The following is a 12,533-nucleotide window of genomic DNA, read 5'->3' as shown; positions in this document are numbered from 1 at the left end:
TAGTAGCTAGATGGCTTCTTTTCTCTCGATGTTCTTCAATACAATGTTCTCCTTGATGTTCTTGGAGTTCTATCCGGTGTAATTCTTTTTTTGCGGTGTGTTTGTTGGGATCCGATGAATTGTGAGTTTATGATCAGATCTATCCATGGATATTATTTGAGTTTTCTCTGAACTCTCTATATGCATGATTGTTATAGCTTCGTATTTCTTCTCTGATCTATTGATTTGGTTTGGCCAACTAGATTGATTTATCTTGCAATGGGAAGAGGTGCTTTGTAATGAGTTCGATCTTGCGGTGCTCAATCCTAGTGACAGAAGGAGACATGACACGCATGTATCGTTGCTATTAAGGGTAAAAAGATGGGGTTTATTCATGCGTGAGTTTATCTGTCGACATCATGTCATCTTGCTTAAGGCGTTGCTCCATTCTTTATGAACTTAATACTCTAGATGCATCATGGATAGCGGTCGATGTGTGGAGTATTACTAGTAGATGCAGAATCATTTCGGTCTACTTGTCTCGGATGTGATGCCTATGTACATGATCATTTCCTTGGATATCATCATAATTATTTGCTTTTCTATCAATTGCCCAACAGTAATTTGTCTATCCACCGTATGCTATTTTCTCGAGAGAAGCCTCTAGTGAAAACTATGGCCCCCGGGTCTATCTTTTATCATATATTAAAATCCAAAAATACCTTGCTACGATTTTACTTTATTTATTTTGTATTTTGTATTTTTGTCTGATCTATCTATCAAATACCATACAATTTAATTTTGTTCGTAACCGTCAAGGGATTGACAACCCCTTGTTCACGTTGGGTTGTAAGGATTTGTTGTTTGTGTGCAAGTGCTACTAACGAGGTGTTGCTTGGTTCTCCTACTGGATTGATAACCTTGGTTCTTAACTGAGGGAAATACTTATCTCTACTGTATTGCATCATTCTCTTCTCTTCCGGGAAATCCCAACGCAGTTCACACGTAGCACCTACAATGACGCGATTTTGCAGTAATCAGCAGGCACTTGTAGATATCGATGGCATTTATGATAGACCCCCTTGAATTATCATTCATCTTCTCTAACTTGGAAGGAGAAGAGGAGGAATTGACTACTATTGGTCATGTTGTATTATTTGAATAATTCTTGGATCCTCTAGAAATTAAAGGGGGGCGGGGCATATGCCTCCTTTGGTCCTGAAGAAGTTTCGCCCTTGTTTAGCGATTTTTGGAATGTATGCATGACTGCATCCAACATTCTATGCATTTGTGCTAAGCAATGGTAGAGCTAGGGGGACCAGTAGGGGCCACGACTCCCCCAACCTGCAGATTTTTTTGAAGACCCTCGATTAAATATGCACAGAGCTATGCGACCTTCTTGTGATGGGCTGGGCTAGTGAAATTGTCCACATCAATGCTAGATTTAGCCTTCTTGTGATTGGATTCACCTATTATTCAAAGTTCATGCAAACGGACAAAATGTACCTAGAGACTATCACAGATTTATATATCGTACACAGCTTTTATGAAAAAAATGTGTTTATCGAAGTAGACCACTAGTTTGGAAGTCAGTGCACAAGAGCTAATCTCCAAAACATCCGGTATTCTTTTAGTTGCATTCACTAGTTCCTCCTAGGCATAAGTAGTGTTGATAGTTTACACCAAATAAGGGCAATGCCGTCAAAAAGAAAACTTGATTTGGCAACATAGATAGGTTATGTCATATTCTTACCAGATTCTATCATGCATATTAACGTAAAATAGGTCATGTTTTTGAAAATGTGTAGTCAAAATAGCAACTGTGACTTTGACTACAGTTCAATCGAATGCACATTCTTAGTTATATATTTTGTGTGTGGTTATAATCTGATTTGCATGTTCACGTGTTATAGTGTGCGCCGATGGACTCCTTCGACGACGCCTACAAATCTAGCAGAGACTTTGCTGTGTATGCCGACGGCGGCGATGCGAACAGCAACCGAGTAAGAACTCATGAACAGAAATTGCTTCTTATTCAATAAACTCATGCATATGATTGATTGCACACATTTCTTTTTAGGGATACGTAGGGATTCCGACCCAGGATTATAGAATGTGACCAAGGTTATTTTGAGGGGTTTATAAGCGCCAGCCAAATAGAAGTGCCGAACGTGTTGCGGAGCTGAAAGCCGTGAATGGGCTTTGCCTTACGACGCGGCTAAAGCCTGCCTAAGCGCCAACGACCGAGAGCCCAATAAAGGCCCAAACCTAGAGGCGGTAGAGGAGGCCTGACCCAAGCGCCCACGTCACCGCCGAGCGCGTCCCCCCCTCGCCCTCGCCTAGTTGGCTTCCTCTCCTCCAGCCGCCCCCGCCGCCACCACTCCAAACCACACCGCGAAAGAGAGAAACGCAACCCCAAGCCGAGGACTCCCCGCGACCGCCGCCACCACCTCGCCGCCACCGCCCGCCAGCCCTCCGAAGCTTGGTCCGAGCCGTACCCGAGGGGGCAGGAAGAGGCGGCCAAGATGCCGACGGTGACCTGCAACGCCTGCAACGCGGCGTTCGAGGAGGAGGAGGAGCAGCGCCTCCACTACCGCTCCGAGTGGCACCGCTACAACCTCAAGCGCAAGGTAGTATGCTTACCACCGTCTTCCCCGCGCCGGTCCCGCGGGATTGGTGTGTGTTTTCCGTTAGGGTTCGTGTTAGGTAGCAGCCGATGATGCGTTCCGCAGGCGATATAAATGGGTATGTGATGCGTTGCGCGCTTCTGGGGCGGAGATTGTGATGCCTAGTAGGCCTGCGCAAACACTTCCCCTGCGAATTTTTATTGCTTGTTTTGTTAGGTTTAGGCGGCTGGCTCGTGTTAGTGCTCATGGATGATCAGAATGAGTATTTTTTTGCTCATTGTTTTGAGGTAACTGGAGGCACTAGATTGCAGGGTGAGCAGTTTAATTAGAAATTTTAGGTATACTCTATACTGTCAACTTAAGAAAGGAGGCTATGTGCAAGCTTCCTACTCTGCTTTGGTTAAGATCGTAGAAAAAGGGCTAGCTGTGATTTGTCTTTTGGAATGCACCAATCTGTTCCTGGAAGAAATGTTATACAGGCCTGCTTTGTTCATGAGATGATGCCCTGCAGGCTGTAGCTTGTCCCAGCTGTAGATTATACATGTCTAATTTTGTTAGAGGATGAGGTAGGATTATCTTACTTATTGGAGAAGAAACTATATTCCTTATCTGTAAAGGACCTTGTGGTAGGCAAGTTCAGTTGAACAAAATGGAGGCAAGTCGATTTAATTGTTTGTTTCCAGATACTCTGTTAGCTGGCAATTAAACCCTACAGAGGGAAAATTGCTATTGTATTTCTCTATGATCAACTTGACAACTTTACCTGTAGCACGTTCCTGGGAACTGTTTTATTTTGTTGCTTCTTGCTTACCTCAGTGCTGCATTTCTGTTGTGCATCATTTTGACATTCACTGTTTCTCAGGTGGCTGGAGTTCCTGGAGTTACCGAGGCTCTCTTTATTGCTAGACAAACTGTTTTAGCAGAGGGGAGCAACTCTACCATTGCTCCTCCGATGTCTTACAGCTGTGCTCTTTGTGGAAAAGGGTACAGGAGTGCAAAAGCTCATGCCCAACATCTCACCACGCGATCACATCTCTTGAGAGCTTCCCAGGAGCCCAATGCCTCCACTGCTGCAGTAGTCAAGCCACTTCCTGAGCGAGTTCCTCGTAGAGCCCCCTCTGCAATGGAAGAAGATGAAGATGAGGATGAGGATGAGGAGGAAGAGTGGGTTGAAGTGGACCCAAGTGAGCTGGAGTCTACTTCAAACATGCAAGTTGATGAGGACTCTAAATCAGATGATGAGATGGCTGATCTTGAAATGTTGGATCCCTCGGACTGCTTCATGTGTGATCTCAAGCATGACAACATAGAGGATTGCATGATCCATATGCACAAAAAGCATGGTTTCTTCATACCTGACAGTGAATACTTGAAAGATCCCAATGGCCTTCTTATATATGTCGGACTGAAGGTAGGCATTTTCCCGCCAGTACTAATGGTTCATGTTCGCTAGTTGCATGTTTTTTAACATCATCTTGTATTGGTTATTCTTCCTGCAGGTGAAGCGTGACTTTATGTGCCTCTACTGCAATGACAGATGCCAGCCTTTTCAAAGTCTTGAGGCTGTCAGGAAGCATATGGATGCAAAAGGTCACTGCAAGTTACGTTATGGAGATGGTGGGGAGGATGAAGATGCTGACCTTGAGGATTTCTATGATTACAGCAGCAGGTTTGTACTGGGCTAAACTTTGTATTAAAAGTTTCTTCTCACAAAATTGTTACTTGCCTTCTTGTTTCCTGTATAAGATCATTAGTTTTGATCACATTAGGGTTCCAGTTTGGCTTCTGAGAGGATTTCTTTGTGACATCCTGTTGGAGAACATACTCATTTTAGCATATGTTTCTCAAATTCTAGGCTCTTTGCGTTGGCTCTTTCTTATCTGTTCTATGAATGCTTAGATTGAAACTGAACTGCTGTTGATAATTGTATTCTGTTAATTAGCCAATTATGTTGAGAATTGACTAAAGTTAGTCTGGAATGCTTAGGTTTGCATTTTTTGTTTCATCTGTCCACTAAATCACAGTTACGTAGTAGTTGTGGACAGTATAGGTTATGACTTATCCTTTAGTGGTGAAATGTGTGGAGTCTGCGCACATCTATCACCTAACGGCCTGGTTTTATTCTCATTGCAGCTATGTGGATGTGGAGGGTAAGCAGCTGGTTACTGCGGGTGACATGGACAACAGCATTGAACTGGGAGGTGGTGGATCCGAGCTTGTGATCACAAGCAAGAGCGAGAAGGGAAGACGCGTGACGACTCTTGGTTCCCGAGAGTTCATTCGCTACTACCGCCAGAAGCCACGGCCTTCGGTTGCAGCAGATCGTGCCCTTGCGCTTTCCCTGGCTTCCAGGTCTGAGTCCTGCATTTTTCATCTTTCCATTCAAGTATCTTCATCATGTTGCTACCATAAATTGCCAAAACTCTTCTTAGGTTTAATTGTGTTGTGGTTTCTGTTCCCCATCTTCAGCTACAAGAGCATGGGTTTGGTGACGGTCCAGTCCAAGGAGCAGATGGTGAGGCTGAAGGTGCTCCGAGCGATGAACAAGAGCGGGGTGGAGACGATGAGGACGAAGATCGGGATGAAGAGCAACGTGATCCGGAACCTCCCCAAGAACGTCCCGTACTAGTCGCGACGCCCGCTCTTCCTGTAGGAGCAGCAGTCTGCGGAGCTCCAGCACTACTTCCCTTGCGCCATGGGTGTGTTTTGTCGATGATATCTATCTAGAATAATGGCGTCCTTTGTCGAAGTTTTGGGTGGCTGCTGGTATCGACACTACTACTATTTACACCGTTCAGCCCAGTTGAACCTATGACTAGTCTTGTGGCGACGGGGAGACTGACTAAATTGTAATGCAGCGTATGACGACTTGTCGAGAAAATGATATGTGGCCTTGTTGGATTCCGTTTTGAGTCTTTTGCGCTTGAACGATCTTCGCTGAGGTAGACCGAGAGGTTGCTTCAGTGTGATCCCACAAACGTGACATTTGCAGATGAAATGTAGCAGGAGGTCGGGGTCTCCTCACCTAACGCGGGTACTACTCTGGAGTAGTGACCGGGCCGTGTGAAGTTTTACCGCCACCCATTTCTTCCACATACTAAACTCGAGTTGCCTGCGTCCACATTTCATACCTGATGGCAGTAGAGTAGAGTAAGAGGTGGTAGCAGGTGTGAATTTTGTGTCTGTGGTTGAGTTGTAACGGAGTCTTGCTTTCTTTTTTCAATTGGCATATGCCATGTTCTTCCTCCACACGTCAACCGTCCGGCCGTCCCTTTCCCATCTTATTATTCTGCTCTGCGCGCAAACGCTTTCATATTCTCCCACACACAATTCACTGCCTACGCAAAACGTCATTTGACGATTCCGTGGGAACATTCCCGGAGCAGGTTAATTTTACTCCCGTCTCTCCTAAGTTAGTGCATGTTTCAAATGTGCCTTTCGAATATGAATTGCCACAAACATGGCCCTGTCTTAATTCAACAGTAATTTATGACTAACATCTACAACCAGTACCATCCAATCACCCTACAGGGCACCTCAAACTGCTAGTCTATATATGTTCGGGCTGTTCGCACCCCCAAAACCTAGTCCATATGTGGGGGTGGTCGGACACGTCCATCATGTCGGATCTGGCCCACGTTGGCCTACCCCTGTCTTCACCGCGTCCCCATAAATACCCCACTTCAGTTCAAACCCTAGTCAAAGTCCACACTCTTCTCAACCGCTTTGTTTACACCGTCCGTTGTCTCACTGCCCGTCCTCGTCCCATCCCCTCCACCATGGCCGGCTCCGGCAGTGGTTCCGACATCGTGTTCGATCCAATCGACTGGGCAATGCTCCTTAAGGAGGATTTCAGCTCATCTGCTCTGGATGACGAGGAGCTCGCACTCCGCATTGCCCCTCGTTTGGTTGCAGATGGACAAGGGCGACAATTCAAGCTCCACGGCCTCCCCTAGTGGCCCGGATGGGCAGCTGTCCATGCCCTCCCCAGTTAGATAGCGGGGCAACCGATGGTTCTCGACACCTCTAGGCCTTGCTCCTCCCTGGCGCGTTGGGTGCTTTTGCCCACACGCCAAGCCGCAGCCGCAGCTACCAGCCTCCAGCCGGCCCGCCTACGGATCATGCAGATTGGAGCCACTTTCGCTCACCGCTGATGACAACAAGATCCTCCGCTATGTCATCCGCCTCGGCGAAGACGGACGCCCGCCGACACCGCCTCAAAAATGCGATGGCACTCCGGATCGGAATCGAGGAGTCCGAGCACCTCGCGGGGCAAACATTTTTTTTCTGAATCAGATGTATATAAACATGTTTTACTGTGTTTGCTCATTCATTTCAGTCCGTACATAACGCATATTAAATATCCAAAATATCTTTATATTTGTGAACTGAGGGACTAATAACCTGGAGAAAAATTAAAATAATAGTAACAGAAAAAACAAAAGGGTCGATTTTCCCGTGAAAAAGGAAGGGAAAAAAGGCAGAGGAAAGGGGAGTGCGACCCGGTATAAGAAAACTGAACGGAAGAGCCGAAATGGATGGCGACTTGGATGCGCGAGTAGAAAAGAGAAGAGGGAGAGAGAGAGGGAGAGGGTGGCTGCATCATCACCACCACCACCTCGGAAGTCCTTGGCGAGCGTGCGTGCGTGCGTGCGAGCTGTAGGAGGGTACGGTTTTTTCAACTCCCCTCACCTCTCCCCTCCCTCTCCCTCTCGTCTCCCCTCCCACCACCGCCACCTACCCCGCGCCGCGGCGGCGCCAGCGGCGACGGTACGGCCCTCCTCCCCCTCCCTCCGCCCATTTTTTGCCGCTGGATTTCGACGTCCTCTGCTGTCCCCTTGGGGCGATCGGCGCTCCTGGCCGGTCGACCCGCTTCTCCCCCTACGGGTTGTTGGGTTTCGGAAGAGATTTTGTGGGGATGCCGCGCGGCGCGCGTGCTCCGCGGATTTCGTTCCGGTGGATTTTGGGGCTGTTTGTTTAGCCCCCCTCGCCGCTGCTTTTGGTGGGCTGGAGTGATTCCTAGAGCTCCGGGGTTTAGGCCGCGAATATACTCGCGTAGCGTGATTTGATTTGACGGGCGGCTCCATCCCGATCTCCTCCGCGCGGCCGGTGAGGCGCCCTGCCCAGATGCGGATTGAAGGGGCTGGTTAGGAGTTTTGATTAGTTTTGGGTCAGTGACCACCCAGATCGACTTTTATTTGGGATTTTGCTTTACTGATTTCCATTTCTGTTGTTAGGATTTCTCGTGTTAGGATTTTCATTGGTAGGATGGATGGCTGGTTTTGGTCAGAGGGCTATGATGATCTTGGGGGGTTGAAATCGGACGACGGTAGCAAAACCAGCAGCACTTGCGTTAGGGGGTTGGGCCGGGATTCTCTTTTTGGTTTTTGTTTTGTAGCATAAATGAAATGGACTCTTAGCAAATCATTAGCGGATCAAAAGAGCTTATGGGAAAATTAATGATTACATGGACTGATTTGGTACTGAAGATGTCTTCATTGTGCCATACATAGACTGTCATCATTCATCAGCTACTATGCTCTGTATTGATGAAAGTGCTAAATGCAGGCATGTGTGATGGAAAATACATGCTATGTTTAAAAAGGAGAACTCGAAGGCTAATTATCTGTTTTGCTTGTTGATGCCATGCAGGCTGTGATGAAAAGTTGCATCTGTTAACGGACACGAGTTCTGCTACCAAGTTCGACATGGGTTCAGGAAACCTGATGGTGAAGAAGGTGGTGAGGCCCAGCTCTTTTGACCTCGACATACATCTCGACAAAAGCTGGAAGGAGGACGTTACCTGCCCAATCTGTCTGGATTACCCCCACAATGCAGTCCTACTGAGGTGCACATCTTATGAGAAGGGCTGCAGGCCGTTTGTGTGCGACACCGACCAGACCCGCTCCAACTGTCTTGAGAGGTTCAAAGGTGCTTATGAGCTGCCTGCCAATGTCAAGGTCTCGTCTATAGCTGTGGCCCCTCTTGATAGCATCCACATCGTGTCGTCTCACGCAAACAATCGCCCAAGTTGCCCGTTGTGCAGAGGTGATGTTATCGGGTGGATTGTAATCAGCGAGGCTCGTCTGCATCTTAACCAGAAGAAGAGATGCTGTGAAGAGGATTGCTGCTCCTTTACTGGCAACTTCAATGAGCTTCAGAAGCACACACAACAAAAGCATCCAGATTCACGCCCTTCAGAAATCGACCCTGCCAGGCAAGTCGATTGGGACAACTTCCAGCAATCTTCTGATATCGTGGATGTCTTGAGCACAATACATGCACAAGTTCCTAATGGCATCGTTCTCGGAGACTATGTCATTGAATATGGGGATGATGATACTGGAGATGACTATGAAGTGCTCCGCAGGGTTAGGAGGAAGTGGTGGTCTTTTATTTGTTGCAAGGCTTTTTGTAGATATCCAAGGAGCCGAAGAAGAGGGAGAGGAAGGGACAATAGAGGAAGTGGAAGGAGGAACAGCAATCAGGCTCATCTGGAGAACTTCAATCTCGAGGTTCCGACACAAGCTGTTGACCTGAGGGAACTCAGATTTGATGAAATCGATGATGAGTACATTGTTACAGGGGCAGTACCTAGTATGGCAACACCAGGAAGAATGGCCAGTTTCCATTACAGGTCAGTATAGAAAATCTGCTATTCTTATATTGTAACCACATGGTCCTAAAGTACACAAGTACTCCCTCCGTTCTCTATTATAGCTGTTTTAGTGTGTTGGTTCATTCATTTCAATCCGTATGTAGTCCATATTGAAATATTCGAAACATCTTATAATTCAGAATGGAGGGAGTACCCAATAGCTGCATACTAGTCCAAACCATCACCAATATGACTGCTTTCTGTATTTTTTTTTTGTGGGAAACTGCTTCCTGTAGTAACCATCTTCTCCTATCTGTTCTGTATGCATGAGCAGCTGTTTAGGACTTCAGATTTAGCTGCCAACACAATTTTTGTGTGGGGATTTTATGCTGCAAGGAGTAGTATTTTGAGGCTAACCATCAAATTCAGCATGATTGTCACCTTCCGATTTATAGAATTTGCTTTTGTATAACAACAAACTTGATCGAGTTATCTTCTTTCTCTTTCAATTCCGACTCTTTCTAATGTATGATGCTTTCTCCAGGGATACAAGATATGGTCGGTGATCGGGCGTACTACTTAATAGAACCAGCTGATAAAGAAAAGGATTTGCAGCCGCGATGTGATGCCGCAGCCTTCAGGAAACTCCACCCCCGCCCATTTTTCGTTTCTTTTCCTGCCCCCGTCGTTGCTAGGTGCCGCTCCAGCCCGGACTTCCTGTGCATAAAAAGTAGCAACAGAAACCCTCTGCCGCCGCCGTTCGTTTGCAATAGATTTTCATTTACCCTAGCTTCCATTCTGTATATATTTAGCACCCTTCTTATACAGTGATGCCGGTGAAAAGCCTTTTTTTTCTCTTTTTCGGAAATGAATGTCGGGTGATGCTGCAGCGGCTCACCGGTCCAGCCGTGGTTACAGTTTGTTAATTTGGTCGGTGATATCTGAGACGACACCGGGCACGTTATCTGTCAGTGTCAGGTGAAGAAGCTTCCAGCTTCGAACAAGCGACCGTAGGGTCACACGGGTGCGGTGCAAGTGCGCAATGGCCTTGGCTGGCTGGTGCCGCACCCACACGAAATTGCCCTTTGCCCGTGCTGTTGCAGGCACTGTAAGCAAGCGGGGGGCAGCTTGATTGCCTGAATTCATTTGCATGTCGTGTGGTGCTGCGTCTCGCATCTGGTTTAAGGCGCTGATGAGGACAGGTGCGTGTCGGCAGTGTGCTGATGATGGAATCTCACTTTGGATCAGGTGCTGATTCGACGCTCCGGGTCTATCCGTACACGCTCTGATGGCACGCGTGATGTGCGTGCTGCGTCCGCGGTGCAATGCCAACGCGCTCTGTGATTGACTTGGAGCATGACCAGGATTGGAGTAATGCACACGACACCGACCGCCTGAGTTCTTTAGATTACCTGTGGCCACATGACATGGCAACATCACCTCCTTGACATTGACAAAATTGTTCATCTTATCCTGATCCGCGGAGCGCCAGGTCGGGGTATATTTGGCTGATGGCGATATCTGAACCGCTAAGCAGTTTGCATCTAGTCTAGACTAGAAAAGAAAAGCAGTTTCAGAATGTTTAAAGCATATGAGTTTCTTTTTTCAAGAAAGAGCAAGTCTCCCGGTCTCTGCACCCTTCATGGGGGCACCTCCATCTCAGCCGATCCCTCGGCGCATGCTACACGTAACTTGTTAGTCGGCTGAGGCGCGGAGAAATTTAGCCGCGTCCGATCTGCTGTCGGTTGTGCCCAACTTTGCAACACGAGTCATGTTGCCGTAAACATTCTTCATGTTTCAGGAACATAGCAGATGTTGCCACGCACCGGCATTCAACATGTCCTTTGAAACTCACCAAGTTTGCAGCAAGCATGCCCCTTTAGCATGCCGTTCGAAACTCACTAAAGTTGCAGCAACCACGCCCCGGCCTTGCAGCACGGCATCTTGGTGCCTGTCGGAGTTGCGATGCCGGCTACACACTTCCTTGCAGCACGCTGTTCTGGTGCTTGCTGGAGCTGCTATGTCAGCCTGCAGCAGCCACACCTCTGCCCTTGCAGCACACCGCCTGGAGCTCGCCGGATTTGGGATGCCGGCTTAAAGCAAAGACTTGCAACAGTCTCTTCCTGGCCTTGCAGCACGCGAGAGTTGAGATGCAATCTTGATGCAACCTCGCGCTAGCTTTGTAGTAAGCTATCCTAAGCTTGATCTCTTGGGGTGCATATGGACACCGTCGATTTGGGTGCATCGAGGGAGGCACATCGATGGTGGAATCGGGAGGTAGGAGAAGAGGGGATCCATGGCTGGGTAGGGAAGGTAGGATAAGGGGGGATCCATGGCAGGATCGAGGAGGTAGGAGAAGGTGGGCTCGGAGGAGATAAGGTGAAACGGTCAGTGGTGTGCGGACCCCACGGGGCATGTGGCAAGTGGAGGAAGTGGTGGACGCGTGAGATGTTTTCAGTCGGTTGATTCCCAATGTTTCCATTATTTCTCAGTCGACGATGTCGGCCTTTCCATCTCTGGGCTGGCCCATCCATTTTTTTGTTCATTGTTGTGCACATTTATATGGGCCTCGCTTGTATCCAACCCAATAATTAGTTTTCTGAATAGATGCAAAAAGTAACTAGGGTTCAAGGCGAGGCCTTGCTCAAAGGTCAGTTAGACTTTGCTACAATAAGTAGGAAGCGATTAAGTTTGATGTAAAAAAGGAAACAATTATCCATAGTACTCCCTCTGTCCCATATTAATTGTCGCTCAACCGGATGTAGATGGAATCAGGGAGGGAGTAGTATACACACCCTTTATATATTATTAGAATTGTGTGACAACTTGATTTTATCACTTCTCTATATGTACTCTGTAGTTGGGCTGCACAAGAATATTGGCTAACAGAAATAAAAGACAACCACACGATAAAATCCACAAGGTTGATGCTAAAAATGATGTTTAAAAAATATATAAGTCAATCATAGCATCACACGGAAAATATTGACAAGTACTCCCTCCATTTCTAAATATTTGTCTTTCTAGAGATTTCAACAGGTGACTGCATACGGAGCAAAATGAGTGAATCTATACTCTAAAATATGTCTATATACATCTGTATGTAGTAGTTCATTTGAAATCTCTAAAAAGACAAATATTTAGGAACGGAGGGAGTAGTATAGAGAACATGAACAACCGGAGGAAAGAAAAAAGAGAGCAGTGGATGCTCAGAAATGGCATTTTTGGAATTCTACAAGTCAACCATAGCGGTGCGCGTGAGTGGTAGGATCTTATTTCTAAAGTTTGTCTGGCACTAGTTCTCTCCGCGCGTGCGCGCGCGTGTGTGT

General features: G+C 47.1%; 2 protein-coding genes across 3 annotated transcripts; both read left to right on the top strand.

Annotated features, from left to right (window-relative positions):
• The first annotated feature begins 2,313 nt into the window (after positions 1-2,313).
• LOC123165905 (cytoplasmic 60S subunit biogenesis factor REI1 homolog 1) lies at positions 2,314-5,510 on the top strand. Its single transcript, XM_044583652.1, has 5 exons — positions 2,314-2,609; positions 3,469-4,017; positions 4,106-4,275; positions 4,740-4,958; positions 5,076-5,510. The coding sequence occupies exons 1-5, from the start codon at positions 2,505-2,507 to the stop codon at positions 5,233-5,235; spliced, it is 1,203 nt and encodes a 400-aa protein (XP_044439587.1). The 5' UTR covers positions 2,314-2,504; the 3' UTR covers positions 5,236-5,510.
• A 1,632-nt stretch (positions 5,511-7,142) lies between these two features.
• On the top strand, positions 7,143-10,060 carry LOC123166085 (uncharacterized). Of its 2 annotated transcripts, none has more exons than XM_044583849.1 (3): positions 7,143-7,273; positions 8,259-9,243; positions 9,749-10,060. In XM_044583849.1, the coding sequence occupies exons 2-3, from the start codon at positions 8,315-8,317 to the stop codon at positions 9,768-9,770; spliced, it is 951 nt and encodes a 316-aa protein (XP_044439784.1). In that variant the 5' UTR covers positions 7,143-7,273; positions 8,259-8,314; the 3' UTR covers positions 9,771-10,060. The 2 variants fall into 2 exon arrangements, with proteins under 2 accessions (XP_044439784.1, XP_044439783.1); XM_044583848.1 differs by having other exon boundaries at positions 7,144-7,376.
• The last annotated feature ends 2,473 nt before the right edge of the window (positions 10,061-12,533 follow it).

The sequence above is a fragment of the Triticum aestivum genome, chromosome 7D, assembly GCF_018294505.1.
Source record: "Triticum aestivum cultivar Chinese Spring chromosome 7D, IWGSC CS RefSeq v2.1, whole genome shotgun sequence".
Classification (NCBI taxonomy): domain Eukaryota; kingdom Viridiplantae; phylum Streptophyta; class Magnoliopsida; order Poales; family Poaceae; genus Triticum; species Triticum aestivum.
The sequence above is the reverse complement of the archived record's forward strand: the minus strand, read 5'-3'. Positions and strand labels throughout refer to the sequence as shown.

Bases quoted from the DNA above. Each gene is read 5' to 3' on its own strand.
- LOC123166085 (XM_044583849.1), top strand. From the start codon at position 8,315: ATGGGTTCAGGAAACCTGATGGTGAAGAAGGTGGTGAGGCCCAGCTCT. The intron at 9,244-9,748 runs GTCAGTATAGAA...TGCTTTCTCCAG, and splicing joins ATGGCCAGTTTCCATTACAG to GGATACAAGATATGGTCGGT.
- LOC123165905 (XM_044583652.1), top strand. From the start codon at position 2,505: ATGCCGACGGTGACCTGCAACGCCTGCAACGCGGCGTTCGAGGAGGAG. The intron at 4,276-4,739 runs GTTTGTACTGGG...TTCTCATTGCAG, and splicing joins TTCTATGATTACAGCAGCAG to CTATGTGGATGTGGAGGGTA. The intron at 4,959-5,075 runs GTCTGAGTCCTG...CCCCATCTTCAG, and splicing joins GCGCTTTCCCTGGCTTCCAG to CTACAAGAGCATGGGTTTGG.